Source organism: Oncorhynchus gorbuscha, linkage group LG17 (assembly GCF_021184085.1).
Source record: "Oncorhynchus gorbuscha isolate QuinsamMale2020 ecotype Even-year linkage group LG17, OgorEven_v1.0, whole genome shotgun sequence".
NCBI classification, from domain to species: Eukaryota; Metazoa; Chordata; class Actinopteri; order Salmoniformes; family Salmonidae; genus Oncorhynchus; species Oncorhynchus gorbuscha.
Window position 1 is genome coordinate 42136182 of NC_060189.1, and position 19084 is coordinate 42155265.

The 19084-nt window shown below is 42.0% G+C and overlaps 1 protein-coding gene across 1 annotated transcript; it reads right to left on the minus strand.

Annotated features, from left to right (window-relative positions):
- Window positions 1–4909: 4909 nt before the first annotated feature.
- Window positions 4910–19032, minus strand: fuca2 (alpha-L-fucosidase 2). Its single transcript, XM_046307932.1, has 7 exons — window positions 18723–19032; window positions 18318–18505; window positions 17807–18146; window positions 13745–13955; window positions 13019–13209; window positions 6276–6384; window positions 4910–5987 (listed from the first exon to the last, which is right to left on the minus strand). The coding sequence occupies exons 1-7, from the start codon at window positions 18965–18967 to the stop codon at window positions 5850–5852; spliced, it is 1422 nt and encodes a 473-aa protein (XP_046163888.1). The 5' UTR covers window positions 18968–19032; the 3' UTR covers window positions 4910–5849.
- Between the last annotated feature and the right edge of the window lie 52 nt (window positions 19033–19084).

Sequence of the window (19084 nt, forward strand, 5' to 3'; positions counted from 1 at the left end):
TATTAGTCACATGGGCTGAATAGAACAGAACAGTGAAATGCTTACTTACAAGCCCCTAACCAACAATGCAGTTAAAAGAAATACGGATAAGAATAAGAGATAAAAGTAACAAGTAAAGAGCAGCAGTGAAATAACAATAGCGAGACTATATACAGGTGGGGTACCGATACAGAGTCAATGTGCAGGGGCACAGGTTATTTGAGGTAGTATGTACATGTAGGTAGAGTTATTAAAGTGACTATGCATAGATGACAACAGAGAGTAGCAGTGGTGTAAAGAGGGGTGTGAGGGGAGGGGCACTGCAAATAGTCTGGGTATCCATTTGACTAAATGTTCATGAGTCTTATGGCTTGGGGGTAGAAGCTGTTTTAGAACCCTCTTGGACCTAGACTTGGCACTCCGGTGCCGCTGGCCATGCGGTAGCAGAGAGAACAGTTTATGACTAGGGTGACTGGAGTATTTGACTATTTTTAGTGCCTTCCTGTGACACTGCCTGGTGTAGAGGTCCTAGATGGCAGGAAGCTTGGCCCCAGTGATGTACTGAGTCGTTCGCACTACCCTCTGTAGTGCCTTGTGGTTGCATGCCGAGCAGTTGCCATACCAGGCATTGATGCAACCAGTCAGGCTCTCGATGGTGCAGCTGTAGAAACTTTTGAGGATCTGAAAACCCGAGTACCCATGCCAAATCTTTGCGGTCTCCTGAGGGGGAATAGGTTTTGTCGTGCCCTCTTCACGACTGTCTTGATGTGCTTGGACCATGTTAGTTTGTTGGTGATGTGGACACCAAGGAACATGAAGCTCTCAACCTGCTCCACTGCAACCCCATCAATGCTTTGTCCTCTTTTTTCTGTAGTCCACAATCATCTGGAACCATGGTGTTTATACTGTTGTGTCATCAGCAAATTTAGTGATGGTGTTGGAGTCGTGCCTGGCCGTGCAGTCATGAGTGAACAAGGAGTTCAGGAGGGGACTGAGCACACACCCCTGAGGGGTCCCGTGGTTGAGGACCAGCGTGGCAGATGTGTTGTTACCTGCCCTTACCACCTAGGGTCGGGCCAGGATCCAGTTGCAGAGGGAGGTGTTTAGTCCCAGGGTCCTTAACTTATTGATGAGCTTTGATGGCACTATGGAGTTGACCGCTGAGCTGTAGTCAATGAATAGCATTCTCACATAGGTATTCCTTTTGTCCAGGTGTGAAAGGGTAGTGTGGAGTGCAATGGAGATTGCATCGTCTGTGGATATGTTGGGGCAGTGTGCAAATTGGAGTGGGTCTAGGGTTTCTGGGATGATGGTGTTGATGTGAGCCATGACCAGCCTTTCAAAGCACTTCATGGCTACAGACGTGAGTGCTACGGGTCGGTAGTCACTTAGGCAGGTTACCTTACTGTTCTTGGGCCCAGGGACTATAATGGTCTGCTTGAAACATGTTGGTATTACACTCAGACAGGGAGAGTTTGAAAATGTCATTGAAGACACTTGCCAGTTGGTCAGCTCATGCTCGCAGTACACGTCCTGGTAATCCATCTGGCCCTGTGGCCTTGTGAATGTTGACCTGTTTAAAAGGTCTTACTCACATCGGCTGCGGATAGCGTGATCAGTCTTTCGAAATTGCTGGTGCGCTCATGCATGTTTCAGTGTTATTTGCCTCGACGAACGTCAGAGCCGGTGTAGTACGATTCGATCTTAGTCCTGTATTGACGCTTTGCCTGTTTGATTGTTCTTTGGAGGGCATAGCAGGATTTCTTATAAGCTTCTGGGTTAGAGTCCCTTATATAGACAGGTGTGTACCTTACGAAATCATGTCCATCCATTGAATTTACCACAAGATGCACCTGAACTCAATTCCGAGTCTAATCGCAAAAGTGTCTGAATAGTTGTGAATAAGGTGTTTTTTTATTTTAATACATTTGCTAAAAAACATTCTAAACCTGTTTTCACTTTGTCATTATGGGGTATTGTGTGTAGATTGAGGAGGGATACTTATTTAATCCATACGCCTTCAATGGGAGAAAAATAATGAAAAGAAAAGAAAAGGAGAAAAGATGTTCCACTGGGATTCCCATGGCAACAAAATGCTCATCTCTGCTAAGGTTCCTCATCTTGTTAACAATTTCTCCTAGCCTGGGAGCCAAGGTGTTTGTGCTCTGTTGCTGGTGTCTGTAGGAGCAGGAAACAGAGCAGTGACAGCCAGGCTCTCAGGCTACTAAATATTCTCCAAGTAAAGGTTCAATGGGTTCTACATGTACAGTTGAAGTCGGAGGTTTACATACACCTTAGCCAAATACATTTAAACTCAGGTTTCTTAATTCCTGACATTTAATCCTCGTAAAAATCCTCGTTTTAGGTCGGTTAGGATCACCACTTATTTTAAGAATGTGAAATGTCAGAATAATAATAGAGAGAATTATTTATTTATTTATTTAAGCTTTTATTTATTTCATCACATTCCCAGTTGGTCAGAAGTTTACATACACCCAATTAGTATTTGGTAGCATTGCCTTTAAATTGTTTAACTTGGGTCAAACGTTTTGGGTAGCCTTCCATAAGCTTCCCACAATAAGTTGGGTGAATTTTGGCCTATTCCTCCTGACAGAGCTAGTGTAACTCAGTCAGGTTTGTAGGCCTCCTTACTTGCACACATTGTTTTCAGTTCTGCTCACAAATGTTCTTTGGGATTGAGGTCAGGGCTTTGTTATGGCCACTCCAATACCTTGACTTTGTTGTCCTTAAGCCATTTTACCACAACTTTGGAAGTATGCTTGAGGTCATTGTCCATTTAGAAAACCCATTTGCGACCAAGCATTAACTTCCTGACTGATGTCTTGAGATTTCGCATCAATATATCCACGTAACTTTCCAACCTCATGATGACATCTATTTTGTGAAGTGCACCAGTCCCTCCTGCAGCAAAGCACCCCCACAACATGATGCTGCCACCCCCGTGCTTCACAGTTGGGATGGTGTTCTTCGGCTTGCAAGCCTCCCTCTTCTTCCTCCAAACATAACGATGGTCATTATGGCCAAACAGTTCTACATTTGTTTCATCCGACCAGAGGACATGTTTCCAAAAAGTATGATCTTTGTCCCCATGTGCAGTGGAAAACCGTAGTCTGGTTTATTTATGGCGGTTTTGGAGCAGTGGCTTCTTCCTTGCTGAGCGGCCTTTCAGGTTATGTCGATATAGGACTCGTTTTACTGTTGATATAGATACTTCTGTTCAGGTTTCCTCCAGCATCTTCAAAAGGTCCTTGTGAACGCACCAAAGTACGTTCATCTCTAGGAGACAGAACACATCTCCTTCCTGAGCGGTATGACGGCTGCGTGGTTCCATGGTGTTTATACTTGCGAACTATTGTTTGTACAGATAAACGTGGTACCTTGAGGCGTTTGGAAATTGCTCCCAAGGATGACTCAGACTTGGAGGTCTACAATGTTTTTTTTTTAGGCCTTGGCTGATTTATTTGGATTTTCCCATGATGTCAAGCACTGAGGCACTGAGTTTGTAGGCCTTGAAATACAGCCACAGGTACACCTCCAATTGACTCAAAAGGAGGTCAATTAGCCTATCAGAAGCTTCTAAAGCCATGACCTCATTTTCTGGAATTTTCCAAGCTTTTTAAAGGAACAGTCAACTTACTGTATGTAAACTTCTGACCCACTGGAATTGTGATACAGTGAAATAATCTGTCTGTAAACAATTGTTGTAAAAATGACTTATGTTATGCACAAAGTAGATGTCCTAACCGACTTGCCAGAACTATAGTTTGTGAACAAGAAATTTGTAGAGTGGTTGAAAAATGAGTTTTAATGACTCCAACCTAAGTATGTAAACTTCTGACTTCAACTGTACCTTTTCATCTGAGAGGGTTCTTTGGAACCTTCTCTGAATTTAAAAAAAAAGTTTCTAAAAAGGATTCTACATAGATCCATAAGGGTTCTTCAACAGAAACAAGCCTTTAATTTTGTTTTAATATGAATGAATACATCTCTTCATGTCCACTTTCAAGATATGGCTTGATCAGAGAAAACCACATGAAATTGCACTGACATTCCAAGATGGCTTGCTTTCCTCCCTTGGCATCCTGGCTGGAATCAAATGTCATTCTCTCCATAAGAGAAAGAACAGATATGACCAGTAATATATAAATTAGCAGTGTGCTTTCTCTTGCGGAACTGTTGTCTCCTAAGGTCTAAGTATCCTATCCTGAGAAATAGACCGATGGAACATGAAAACCCCTTGCTCACCCCCTATTTCACGTCATGGAACTTTTTCGTAACAATTCCGGAAAACCTCCTCTCTCCACAAGGCACAGGCCAAGCGCGTGCATTACAGATAGGAGTAGACAGACAACATTGAGACACGTTGCAATGTTCACACAGATTGGACATATAGGTATCGTTCACACTTGAAGGCTTCGAATTAAGAAATGGTCCTTTTTACTTCTGGAAATTAATTTAAAAAGTAGGCTACAACGACTGACGTTTGAAATTAAGCGCATGTTGACCCCAACAAAAAGACCGCATAGCCTATACCGCAAATCGGAATACAGGACCTGTGTTGGAATCATGTGTGCTTGACTCGTTCTACACTAGTTCTAATCGTATCCTATTCGAAGTTGCGTTTACAGTCGGAGAGAAATGTAGTGGATATTTGCTTCAATTCTCTATAGCTGAACGCGCTGGTCTGTCGAATTGTGACATGCGTCGGTGCGTTAAGACATGTTACCACATGTTGCTTGATAGTGCTGACCGTAGGCAGTAGAGGGGGCTCGCGTACCGCTGTTCGGCCAAGCATTTGACAGACGATAAACGTTGTTCTCTCCCGAAACTTGAAGAGGCTATGCTATGTATCATGATACTGTTTCACAATAACCTGTGGCATTTATGGATACAATTCTGTTGGCCAAAATATTTTATAACAGTTAAAGGTTTATTCAACTCAATTTTATGCATGTAATTTGTAAAGCCGTACAACAATTAAAACGTATCAAATGCATTCAATTCCTAATAAAAAGTACATATGGATTGGCATTAGTTTAAGAAGTTGCTATGATGGTCAGTCACAATCCTGAAAACAATATACAAATTTGATAAAAGCCTTTGAAATTCACATGTTCAATTTCAGTGTATACAGTATCAATCCCTTATAGAAAAAGTGCAAAAATCATTATGAAACACCAATCACAAGAATTATTCAAGTAATTTAAAATCAATTTCATTAGTCTTCTTAATTAACTAAAATTTAAAAAACAGATGAAACAATTGTGTACATTCAGGTTCCATACTGGCCTCTTAAGTTTTAGAATTACCATCAGTTCTCCAAAGAAAGGTCCTCCCCACACACTTAAAAACAAAACTCTGGGGCCATTGTGAACTTTTGGTTACACCATGGTTTAAACAATCGGTCTAAAATGGCCAATTGGCTAGGTTGGGTTGGCCTATGATAAAAGCTAGCAGCTAGCCATTTTAGACCAATGGTTGATACCATGGTCTAAGCAAAGGTTCCCTTCTGTGAAGGAGTGGCACATGATCTGCAAGCTATTTTACTTCCTCACAATTATATAAACTGGGTGTGCTCATTCGAATTGACCGGTGCCCCAGGTGGGTGGAGGTTTCACTTCTGGACCATTGGAATGGTCTAAAATGTGCAAACTCACCAGGCAATGCAAAACAAACGCACCCATAGTTGAGAAGCGAGAAGAAACAGCTAGTCTGCTTAAAACCAGGTCATATTCAATAGGCACAAAACAGAAGAAAAAGGACAAACAAACTATCTGAACTTGTTCAATAAGAAGCACTTGTTTTTGTTTTCATTTTGTTTGCTAATAAACACGACCCTGCATTCTTTCCTATGCGGCACCGGTCAGGCGTAGGGTCCAGGCCCAGTGACATGGCATCTGACTGTAAGACAGTTGAGGCAGAAACACCTTCAGACCACGAGGCTTCACCGGCTCCCAGTACAGTGGCTTGTGACCAAGCAGCACCACCTGTGCAAATAACAGGTGATCAGAGTGGAAATGCAGATTTGGTAGCTTGCTTGTTCTACCAGTCTATCCTGTTTTCCCCAGATGTAAAAAAAAAAAAAAAAAACCTGGTGCATTGATCCCTTTCACCAACTGTCAACCAACACTACCTGGTTGTATATATTTAAATGGAAATTGTCAGTATATCATACATTTTCTTTTTGCAAATGATAATACAATATTTTCAATCTAATTACCCATTCTACATGTGAAAATGTATACAGAAAGTAGCTGTCTGATTCTGTAGCTTACCTGAGTCTTTCCTGTAGAAACAATAGGTTCATTCAGAACAACATATCCGCTTGGAGGCCAGTCCAGGAGAATTGCATAGATGGCCTTGTCCTGTGGTTTAGCAGTGTACCTATTGGAACACAGTCAAAAACAATAATGAGCCATTTATTAGTGAAACGCTGTGCCTTTTTTATAAGAAATGTTCACTGATTTAAACTAGAGGACAAACAAATTTTGGAACATATGGTTCCTTTTGTGGGCTTCATATCGAAAGCCTGTCATGAGAGCGTCTGGTAGGCTTACTGTGACCATAGAACATATAGGCCTATCCTTTCTGCCACACGAATCCGGGAACTAAATGACTAGCTAAGAACTGACCAGACGGCAGGGGTGATGCTGTCATTCTGGGCTCCTGCTGTGGTGTTAATAATGATAAATTATTAGCTTTAGGAATCACACTTTAAATCTTGTTTTTATTACAGATTTGAAATGCCATTCAAACTTTAAAAACAAGCAGACTGGTCAGGAATAGGTTGCTTATTTACAACTTTTTGGTATCATTTATACCAGGGGTGTCAAAGTCAAATGGACGGAGGGCCAAATAAAAAATTTAGCTACAAGCCGAGGGCCGGACTGTTCGAATGTTCATTGAAATTTTTTTAAATGACGCATATAGTCTAGTGAACCTAATTGAACCTACTGAAAACCTAACAAATATATTCCAATATGATCAGATAAATAAAGCAATATTTTCTTATGGCTCTGTCAGTAATCTTTAATTTTCAACAGACACAAAAGACAAATTTCCTTTATATAAAAATCCCCATAACATGAACATTAAATGAAAGAAACCGGTATTCAAGGCACCATCAGTAGCCTATATTTTCTATTTTAGCAAAAGTGGGCTAAATTTACTTCAAAGAAAAAAACAATAATAGCAATTTTCTATCATCCACTCAACTGAAATATTTTTAAAATATAATTGGATTGAAATACAATAAAATAAAGTGCAAAAATCTAATCAAAAACAACACTTTGTTTAAGGAGAAGTAACATGCAGTGAAAACAAATATTAAACTTTAACTTTTAAACTTGAACTGAGTAAAAACTCTAAATATGTGATTGCACAGTAATGTTCACTTGTTTGAGGTTGAGGGTGATACTTGGTGGTGTCCCATCTTTTCCACAAGTTCATCAATGTTCGGGGTAAGGCTCTGAGCTGAGGAAATCCTCAGAATTGAGTGGAGGTGTTCAGCAGTAAGTCGACTTCTGTGTGATGTTTTGTTCAAGTTCATCAAAGAAAACAGTTGTTCACACAGGTATGTGCTGCCAAACATAGACAACGTTTGAGCAGCCTGGATGCGCAGCTGGGGCATTGTGTCGGGGAGGAAACGGGCGAACTCCGCAGCACCCACTGCCGCATATTTTGCCCTCAGTGCATCATTGCATTGGAGGTCAATCAACTCCATTTGGAGGTTTGGTGGTGAGCTTTCCACGTCAACAGCAAATGGGTTACCGAGCAGTTCCAACCTGCTTTTTTGTGCTTCAAAGTCAGCAAATCGGCGTCGAAAGTCAGCGGCAAGCATACCTATTTTATCAGCCAACTGTGCGCTCGGGAACGCACTGGTAGAGAGCTTCTCTTTCATGGTCTGGCAGCTGGGAAAGTGGCTCAAATTTTCTTTCCGCATCTGCGTCTCCCACAGAGTCAGTTTGGTTTTAAATGCCTTCACTGTACTGTACATATCAGAGATGACACGATCCCGACCCTGCAGCTGCAAGTTCATTGCATTCAGATGACTCGTAATGTCACACAGAAAAGCCATTTCACACAGAAACATTTCGTCTCGGAGTTGTGTTGTGTCTTTCCCTTTGCTGTCCAAGAACAGACAAATCTCCTCACGAAGCTCGAAACATCTTTGAAGCACCTTTCCCTGGCTTAGCCATCGCACCTCTGTGTGATAAGGCAAATCACCATGCTCAGTTTCTAACTCCGTCAGAAATGCCTTGAACTGGCGGTGATTCAAACCTTTGGCTCTGATAAAGTTAACTGTGCGCGTGATGATGCTCATTACATGCTCCATTTTCAAGGCTTTACCGCACAACGCTTCCTGGTGTATGATACAATGATAAGCTGTCAGCTCACCTGTCGCGTTTTCCTCTTGCATCTTTTCCCGTATCTCCTCCACCAGTCCGCTCCTGTGTCCACACATCGCAGGTGCTCCGTCGGTTGTCAAACCCACGAGTTTTTCCCAAGGCAGCTCCATCTCATTTACACATCTTGACACCTCTTCATACAAATCATGCCCCGTAGTTGTGCCATGCATAGGACGTAAAGCCAAAAACTCCTCTGTCACGCTTAGGCTGGAGTCCACTCCGCGGATGAAAATTGACAACTGGGCAATGTCAGAAATGTCGGTGCTCTCATCCACAGCCAAGGAATATGCAATGAAATCTTTTCCCTTTTTCACAAGCTGCTCTTTTAGATTGATGGACAACTGGTCTACTCTCTCGGCAATGGTGTTTCTGCTCAGACTCACATTTAAAAAGAGTTGCCTTTTTTCTGGGCAAACTTCGTCACAAACTTTAATCATGCAGTTTTTGATGAAATCCCCCTCCGTAAATGGCCGGGCTGATTTAGCGATCTCTTCTGCCAAAATAAAACTGGCCTTGACAGCAGCCTGGCCTTGTGATTTGGCTTTTTTGAACAGAGCCTGTCGAGATTTGAGGCCTCGTTTTAATTCCTCTGCCTTTTGTAGCCTTTGTTCCATGTCCATATTCTTGTTTTTGTCCGCGTGTTTCGTTTCATAATGTCGTCTCAGATTATACTCTTTCAGTACCGCCACACTTTCTCCACACAGAAGACACACAGGTTTTCCAGCTACCTCCGTGAACAAATACTCCGACTCCCACCTTGTTTGAAACCCCCGGTTCTCAGTGTCCACCTTCCGTTTTGCCATTTTTGATGGGTATCTGAAAGTTAATTTTACTGTGATGCTGACAACTGCTGTGCCAATAAATATTGAAATGAAGCAGCCTACTGCTCGGTGCGTCACCGTTGCATTGTGGGAAATGTAGTATTGGTGCGTGTAAAAGATCTGCGGGCTGCCGGCTTGCTGCGGTCTGCGGGCCGGTTCTAATAACAAATCAAGATCATCCCAGGGGCCGTAAAAAACCTTCTCGCGGGCCGGATGTGGCCCGCGGGCCTTGACTCTGACATATGTGATTTATACCTTTTGCAGGAGTGAGTGATGGGATTTCTTCAACATTCTAAAGCTCCAATTGTTAAAAACTCCCCTTCTTAAGATGTGACTTCCAACATTCCATTCACTGTAAACTGACTTGACACAAATCAGCTACTTTGACCACTCCCCAAAAGCTAGAAAAATAACCATAAAATGTAAGGTAAAACTTGGTAGTTATATTCTCTGCTATTCAAACCTTAAAATTATAACAGAAATATATTATACCAATCAAACAATACAGCTGTTTTAGTAAAGGCGTCAACTACTTTCTCTCAACTTTAAAAGACAACTGAAAATGTGACAACTAAACAGTACGTTGTAAATTGTACGTAGTACGATTAGCACACAGTATGTAGTTTTAGTAAGTAGTAGGCATGACAGATTTCAGACAGTCTTTACTAGTCTGACAGTTTGTGAAGGAAGTCATTGCGGTCAAATTGCCACTCCATTTAGGGCAACAATGGCCATTTCCAATTTGTCAAACTTGATTAAAAAAAACTTGTCAGGATTTTAGAACCCACCAACAGTAACGGTCACTAATATTACACTCAATCTACATACAGTAGACTGAGAAACCAAGATGGCAGCATGTCAGGCTTTGTCTGTGGTAGTGTTTGTAGTCCAGTGTTCGTAAGTCAAATTGACCATTTTATCGTGACGTGACCTAACCCAAAATGTAATTTTTGGAATGTATTGCTGTGCAGCAACACTGAATAAGGCATTTGATGAACTACACAGTGCATTTACTATTGTCCAGGCTCAGTTCTGTCAGCTGAAGTCGCTTTTAAACTCTGATTTAAAAAAGAAAAGTGAATGGTTTTCAGGAAATTTAAGATGAAACCTCAGATTCTTCCATGTATGGTCACCAGGCAGGGCAAGCACATACTAACTTACCTGGGTTTCTTGTTACATGACTGTCACCTTTAGGTCGTGTGAAAAAGCTCAATCTCAAGTTGGGTTTTTATTTCCGAAATAAGTCGTGTCATTACGTATGCTGGACACTGTACCATGGGGCGCTGAGGCTTGTTACAAACGCCAAAGCTCTCACCCATCACGGCACCCTCTCTATTCGGGAGTGGGCTGGCCTTCCTTACCACTTCTGAGACGAAGTGATTGTCTGATAATCATCGCCTACGCTCACAGGACTGTATCTCTTTGACGACAGAGCTGGGTAAAAAAAAAAGCATTCCAGTACTCTAAAAACAATTACACTCTTCTATGATATATACATCGATCAAGTGTTTAAACTCCACCAACAAAACTAGATCATCACATTTTAAAATGTTCTGGAGAGAATTCCAGGACCACGGTGCAAAGTAACTAAAACTATTTCTACCATGACCTGTTCTAATTTTTGGTACTGTTAGAAGCAAATCAGAATGGGACCGTAATTGATATTTATTTACTGACCTGACTAAAAAGGAACAGAGATAAAATGGCATTTGACCCAATTTGGCCTTATAAAATCAGTGTATACCAGTGTTTAAGCCTACGCAAGGTCAATGACGACCAGCCAACAGCGCTGTAGAGATCACAATGTGTTAGACGTTTCTGATTTGTAAAGAACCTGAGGGCTGCATGATACACTGAATCAAGTGCTCTCAGGGTAGTGGCTGGGGCCTGCATATATATAACTTCACTAAAATCTAAAACCGACAGTAATGTACATCGTACCAGCTCCTTCCTGGCCTCAAAATAAAAACAAGCCTTATGCCGGTAATAAAATCCTATTTTCAGCTTCAGCTTCCTTATCAAGTTCTCTACATGCAGTGAAGCTCAGCTTATCATCATCAACCCACACACCCAAATATTTCTACACTTTAAAAACTTGCTCTATAGTATGTCCAGCCAATGTAGCAATGACGTGATTTATAACATGCCTGGCATTTGAAAATACCATGCATTTTGTTTACCCAAATTTAGAATCAGCTTTAAATCATACAGATTCTATTGTATGATGTTAAATGCTCTTTGAGCATTTTCAAAAGCTAAAGATAAACTACTACCACTTGAATAAAGAACAGTATCATCTGTATAAAAATGAACATCCAGTGTTTCAATAAGATCCCCAATCTTGTTGATATACAAAATGAACAACAGTGGGCCCAAAATAGAACCTTGCGGAACACCTGAGCACACCTCTATGGACTCAGATTTACATCCATACGCCATTACACATTGTGTATGATTTGGTAGGTAATTCATAAACCAATCTAGAGCATGACCAGTAATTCCACAACATTTTAACCTTTGCACTAACACAGCATGGTCCACGGAGTCAAAAGCCTTCGACAAATCAATAAAAACAAACACACAATGTAACTTCTTATCAAGTGCACAGTGGATGTCATTTAAAACCTTCAATGTTGCTGAAACAGTGCTGTGGCCAGACCTAAAACCCGATTGCATTCCATTTAAGATGTTGTTTTCTTGGAAGTAGGTCTTTAGCTGCCTACTAACTAAGGACTCCAGTAGCTTTGACAGTACAGACAGTTTTGATATGGGTTGATAGTTGTCAAGTAGCGAGGGATCTCCACCTTTCGGGAGAGGCAGTACAAAAGCAGATTTCAATAACTGGGGGATTTCCTTAACATCAAGCATAAGGTGATAATACATGTTAAGGGGGAGCAATGATGTCTGCGGCTAGGTGTAGGAGGCGGGGTTCTAGTTCATCAGGGCCAGGGGATTTTTATTAATTAATTTCTTTCAGGGCTTTACACACTTTTGAAACAGAGAAGGATGAAAATGATAACCTGGTGAAGGAGTACACAGGGGTGTCAGGTAAATCTATAGGGGGCTCAATTATACCTTTGAACTTTTCAAATAAAAAGCCTGCATCTAAAAAATGCTGGTTCAAGGCTTTCAGAATGGAGGTTCTCTCAGTTTCAATCTGTGTGTCGACCAACAATTGTTTAGGAAGCTGTGGATCTTCTCTGCACTCCAAACCTTTCACTACTTGCCAAAATTTGGATGGATTATTTACATTTTGTGAGGTAGATTTCAGGTAGTGGTCTGCTTTCAATTTACGGATCATAGCCACACCCATATTTCGAAGACGTTTAAAAGCCATCCAATCATCTGCCAAACCAGGTACTCTTGCTTTAGCCCACATAGCATTCCGTTCCCTTGTGATTTTTGTAAGTTCCTTAGTAAACCAAGGGTTCTCTCTGCCCTTAATCCTGAATTTTTTTTAAAGGGGCATGCCTATTGCGTACATCCTGGAATGCGTTGTGGAAGTAAGAAAAGGCTAGTTCAACATCAGGGATTAATTCCATTCTATTCCATTCGATGCTAAATATATCATGTAAAAAACCTTGAATATTAAACCGCTTCCAGTTTCTTTTCGTAATAACACGTGATATTACAGACATTAAAAAATTACTAAAATAGCCTCTAACAATTTAAACTTCTAAACTTCTTCCACAAACATAAAACTACTTCTGGACAGTTGAAGAAAGTCAAAACATTTTCTTCATGAAAAAAAAATTTAAAAAATTCTAGTTGCTATTATCATGAACTTACCAGATGCCAGGTATGATGCTGTCGTTCTGGGCCCTCCATGCGGTGGTGTTGTAGATGGCCTCTCCATTGACTCCCAGCCACTGACCCATCTGCCTTAGACGCTCTTCAAAGATGGGGGCGATGCGTCCGTCATGTGTAGGTCCGACGTTCAGCAGCAGATTCCCTCCACAGGACACGGTCTCCACCAATGTCTGAATCACGCAAGACACAAGTATGCAGTCATAAAGCCTTTATGACAGCTATATGAAATATTATAACATCTTCCATAGGCAGGAATGCAGCCGACCCTGCACTGCTCCCAGCAACATTTTGTTGCGTAGTTTAGTTGTGTGGGGCTGGAAAAGTCACCAAATTTCAGTCTCCCCTATAACAAAATACATTTCTACTAGTTTCATACATATATTAGTCTAGGAGAGAAGAATGAAGCTGTCGAGTTGAGCATTTAGGTTAACCAAAACAACAGTGGTGAAGTGTTATACAAGAAACATACAGGACCAGCAGCATTTCAAAAACAAGTCAAAAGACTTTAGACTGAGTGCACTTTACAGTTAAATTATGCTGTTTATGAGTCATACTTAATCATATGCAAACAGGATTATGACCAATTCAGCTACAAAAAGTTTATGGTAGTGGAAGACGTTTTATTGGGTAGTAAGAGAGCTTAAGGGTCTGAATCTCCAGTTTACCATAAAATAAAGTGCTTTTTCAGAACCATTTAAAACTGACCGCCACAAGCTGCTCGATAGTGAAGTAGTCTTTAAGCTGGGCATTTCTCCTGTAACCCCAGGAACCTTTGTCTATCGAAAAGCAGTTCTCCCATTTGTGTTTGAGCAGGTGTCCGGGCTGGTAGCGATCATCGCAGGTGTAGTAGCCTCCATGGGTACAGATGCTGCCGTAGCCCCAACGATCATTGGTCACCACGGTCTCTCGCACTGGGCTTTGGGTGGGGGGCACATTACATGAAATCATGACGCATGTGATGTTTATACAGTTGGCGCATACATCATACTCCATAGCATTAACTGACACATTAAATAGACCTATAAACTTCAAAAAGACATTGGTGTAGATTTTTATACATATACGGCCAGTTTCCCTGGACACTACTGTCATGATTTGTAGTTACACTGTAATAACATGTAACTGGTGTTAAATGCAGTCTGTAATTACAGGAGTGAGTAATTAAAGTTTCCGATCCCAATGCACCATATTTCAGCCTACGTAAAAAACGTGATAATTGTAAGCCAATTGAAAACCGACCACCACATTTACAACTCTGCAATTACGATCTGGAGTCTGATGCCCAGGCCCCAATCGCAAAAAACGGGTTCACAACAAACAAATAAAAATGTATATAATTTAGTGGTGCAATTGACAATGGGGTCAATTACTTTAACCATCAATTAACCATTTTTAGACACATTAATAAAGAGCTAAGGTTCAAATTGCGAGATAGTCATTCGTGCTTGCCAAATTGTAAGCCTGGCTGAATAATGGTTTATAAATGCATTTAAAAATGGTCATAAGACAAAGTTTTATTCCATCATGTAACCTTTCAATGGGATGCGTTGGTGCAATTTATTTAGGTCAAAAACACAGGAGAGAGAGAATTTCCCATGCAATTTGTTTTTCTTTTTTGGAAACATTGATTGTGCTAGACGATATAACATTGGTAGTTAGCTACCGAGGTAAAGACAGATTCAGTTTGGATATTCGCCTGTAGTTTTCCTTACGTCCACCAACAGCAGTTAGGGACCGTCAACATAGTGACAAATCAAATGTCAATAGCTCGAACCTTCACTCCTAAAAAAAAGAAAACATTTAAAAAAAAACTGGTTCTAGGAAACCTGATGGCATAAACATTGCACACTTTTTTGCTGTCGATATACATCTCACACTATTTTAAATTATTTATTGAAATGTTTACATTTCAATATCTCCTTGGTCATGTGACCTACTGACCTCAAACTACTTTCATAATGTCCACGGATTGGTGGAGACGGGCGCCACGAGGCATCCAGTGAGGTAACGCAACTGATCCCGGAGAAGCTGGCGGGAGCCCCGGGAGAGTTATTTTTTTTTCAGCCCGAGAGAGGGGCCCAAGCCATGGAAAGCGTTGCGGTTTCGGCGGCGTCGCCGGGGAGGTCTCCTCTACGCTCACTAGACTTAAGGCTGAGACTAAACCCATTGGCCCCGCAGTGACAGGGCATTGCATGGATCGGTCTCATGCCCTACGAAGTGGGGAGAGGCATCTCCAGCTTGTCTGGGGAGGGAGGCCTACATCTGATGTGGGTAGTACCATCCACACCCATTTATTTGCTGCGGAACCATAAAACAGACGGAAGAAGCCTAGGTTCCCACTGGGCACGGATCACTGAATGTCAACTTGATGAAATTTAACGGTGCGTACCCACCTGCCGCGGTCGCACTCAAATCACCCGTGACCCCCTCATGTCAAAGTGAGGAAAGGGGATGATTATTCTCTGTTGCTTCTTCCGGCACCCGGTCGATGGTGCCGCTAGATACTGCATTGGGTATTTGGTTCTCAAGCCTATAAGTACTGCACTGGCACTTGATATCGATTGGGTGTAAACACACAGTTAAAGTCTGCTGAAGGTTAGTAGCGGCAACTGATGTCCAGTTTGTAAGACAGAAAAGCCTCTGATAACAACGGGCGTGACTCAAATGGATGTCGATTTGATGATATCTGACCGTAGCATGCTACCCTTCGTGGTCGCACTCAAACCACCTTCGGCGTGGCTGTGACCCCTTCATGTCAAAGTGAGGAAATTCGATGAAGCTGGGGTAAACTGCGGGAGATAATTAAGAGTCTCGAGGCATCCAAATTCATTGTCATCTAATTAGTGACGAGCATGAATGGCTGAATGAGATTCCCACTGTCCCTACCTACCATCTGTCAGGTTGGGTCTGAGTGCTCCCCCCAAGGCGGGGGGCACTCAGTGTCCGAGCAGGGGCGGCCAGACTCAGGGGCTGGCGGCAGCATTCAGGCTGTGGAGGTTGGGGACTTTCTGAGTGGATAAAAGCAGACAGGTCACCAGGTGCACAGAGCTCGTTTCAGGTTACCAGGTGCACAAGGAGGCCTCCATCAAGGCGGCGGGCACTCCCGAGTCCGAGCAGGGGCGGCCAGACTCGGGGGCTGAGGGCAGCACCCATGCCATGGAGGTTGGAGTTGGGACTTAAGACTGTGAGCAGAAAAAAGGTAGGCGGGTCACCAGGAGCACAGAGCCTGTTTCAAAATACCATGTTTACAGAGCCTGTTTCGGGTTACCGGGTGCACGTGGATCCTGACAGCGGGACTATAGACACTTTAGTAATTCCAGGGAGTAAGGTATACTCTAAGGCCAATGGAGACGGGTGTTGACCGGGTAGGGAGACTAGGTGTGGAGGCCTGGAATTCCAGGGAGTAAGCTATACAAGCTCAGGCCCAGGGAGAGGGCAAGGGAGCGGGCAGGGAGTGTAGCTAGCCATCTAGGCTACTCACCATACTATAGGCTACAGGTTTGAGTCACCATTAGAAGTTATTTTTATGTTATTGAGTAGGTACACACTCACCTTTGTTTGATCTAATTATTAATCAAACAATAAAATTCCTTATTATTTTGTAAGAAGTGTCAATTATTTTTACATGTTGCAATTAAGTTGACTAAAGTTGAAGCTCATCTTTTGTTTCTGGGTATTGTAATGAAACGGCAGGGAGCAGTTCTCGAACTCTCGACCTTCTAGCCCGAGGTCCGGTGCGCTATCGACTGTCCCGCAAAAGCATGCTCATGCAGCAGAGTCGATTTCCGCGCTTATAGACCTAGGGTCGTTCTTTTAATTTGGTAATGAGTAATTATATAGAAATTGCCCATAGATAACTATAAAAAGTTAAACTTCACTTTAAATAGCTAAATTCTGGTAAGAACTAACGAAAACCTTGTACTTATGCAGTACTTGTGTTTATTTTTTGGCGCTTCCAGAAGCCTTCAAATAAGGACCAGGTTGTCAGGATGGGTAATGTACTATATAAGTACACATTAATGACAAGTAAGTATCCCTCAATATACACTTCCTTTTAAGAAGCTAAATCCTGTGTAACACCTAGTAATTACATTGTACTTATGCAGATATTACATGTACTCTGTGGTGTACTTGTGGATCACTTGGATGGCAAGGAGGTACACGTTGTTATAATGGGTAACGTACACATTTTTTATTATTAGAATCTGGGATGACACCCATATGGTAGGCCCCAGTTAGTAAAGTTGACCTATTTCTGATCTGTTACTGTAAACTCAACCACATTAAACCAGATGGTACACTTTTGGGGGGCAACTCCTAGCAACAACATCTTGAAGAGTGCCCATTCACAGGTAGCTAATTAGAGCCCATTGAGCCTTCAACCTTTGTAATCTCAGACACACAGTACATCCGTCCACAAGAGATTACAACCTTGTGACAGTTATTACTGAATCTGATGCAACAATGAAGAAATTAAACACTAAATTGAAGAATTTAGTGGAAACTTGTCCATTTGTAACAAGCATTACAGACTGCAAATACATGTTAATACAGTGTAACTGTGAGTTATTACAATTAACTACAATACTTGTTACAGTGTAATTACACTAATAAGGACCCCTTAAAATTAAGAGTTACCGAAATTTGCCTCAACTGGAAGTGTGCAGATTTTTTCTGCTTTCTCCAGTTTTGCAATTAGCCTCTAGCACCTTCACTAATATGTTTTGGGAGTGTGGTAGATTCTGTCTATCATCTCTATGACTGTACCTCTCGTTGTATAGCCAAGCCAGGAATCCGGTGCTGTTCCAGTATTTATCAGGAGCATCCCCATCTCCATCGGACCACAGCAGCTCCGGCTTGTACTTGTTGATGATCTCATAGAGCTCGGGCAGCGTCTTAGTTGTGGGGAAGAGGTTGGTAGTGTACAGGTTGGCAGCGTCCTGCTCGTAAAGCGGGTTAAACCACTCAAACAGAGAGTGGTACAGTCCCAGACGCAGGTCGCTGTTGGCTCGGAGTGCTCCAGCCATTTCTCCGACAAGATCACGTTTTGGACCCACGTCCACTGCGTTCCAGTTCCAGGAGTTCTCCGAACCCCACAGAGTGAAGCCTGCAGATAGAACAATAACAATAAACCACAAATACATTTTTATAGGCCTAATCTAGTGGAATCATATGTATTACTTTATTAAAATTGCTACAGCCACACACACACACACACACACACACACACACACACACACACACACACACACACACACACACACACACACACACACACCTTCATGGTGTTTCGTGGTGAGGACAATATATTTTGCCCCGGATGAGGCAAAGATGTCAGTCCATTCTTTGGGATCAAAGAACTCAGCTGTAAACTGTGGTGCAAAGTCTTGATACTTGAAGTCTGGAGGATAGTTCTTCTGCATGAAGTCAACATAGGACTTTATCTTCTGCTTCTGCCAAAACCACCTGGAATAAACATCCATACAAATGATAAAACTTTTTTTTTAAATATGGGCTTGGGGAGTGAGGTACAGTTGATCAAATCATTTTCTTCCGTAGCTTATCTAATTTATTGAATTGACCACAGCAGGAAATGTAGATTGTGCATTTAAAGTAGGACTAGTGAGGAAGAAACAGCTTATTACTTTCTGTATTGTACAAACGTATAGGCTAACCAGCTTACCAGAACCACTCGCTACCAAAGCTTGGTACAGAAAACACTCCCCAGTGAATGAATATTCCGAACTTGGCCTGGTCATACCACTCTGGCAAAGGTCGGGAGTCGATGGATTCCCAGGTAGGCTCATATTTACAACTGCATACAGTAATCATCAGGAGAAGTGCGACAGAAACGAGGGCTAACTTTGAAGAAGACATAACTCCTACGAATTCAGGTAACCGAAAGCTGCGTTCAGTTGAGTTTTGCATCTAAAATAGCTTACCGATATCACATGATGCTTCCGCAAATTAATCACATGAGAAAAACAGGAACACCTTTGCTAAAAAACTATAGACTCCGCTCATTGGACGCTGATTGGATAATGT

Excerpts from the sequence above, each read along its gene's own strand:
- fuca2 (XM_046307932.1), bottom strand. The coding sequence starts at position 18,967 with ATGCAAAACTCAACTGAACGCAGCTTTCGGTTACCTGAATTCGTAGGA. Across the intron at positions 18,506-18,722 it reads TTTGGTAGCGAGTGGTTCTG|GTGGTTTTGGCAGAAGCAGA; the intron begins GTAAGCTGGTTA and ends TGTTTATTCCAG. Across the intron at positions 18,147-18,317 it reads CACCACGAAACACCATGAAG|GCTTCACTCTGTGGGGTTCG; the intron begins GTGTGTGTGTGT and ends TTCTATCTGCAG.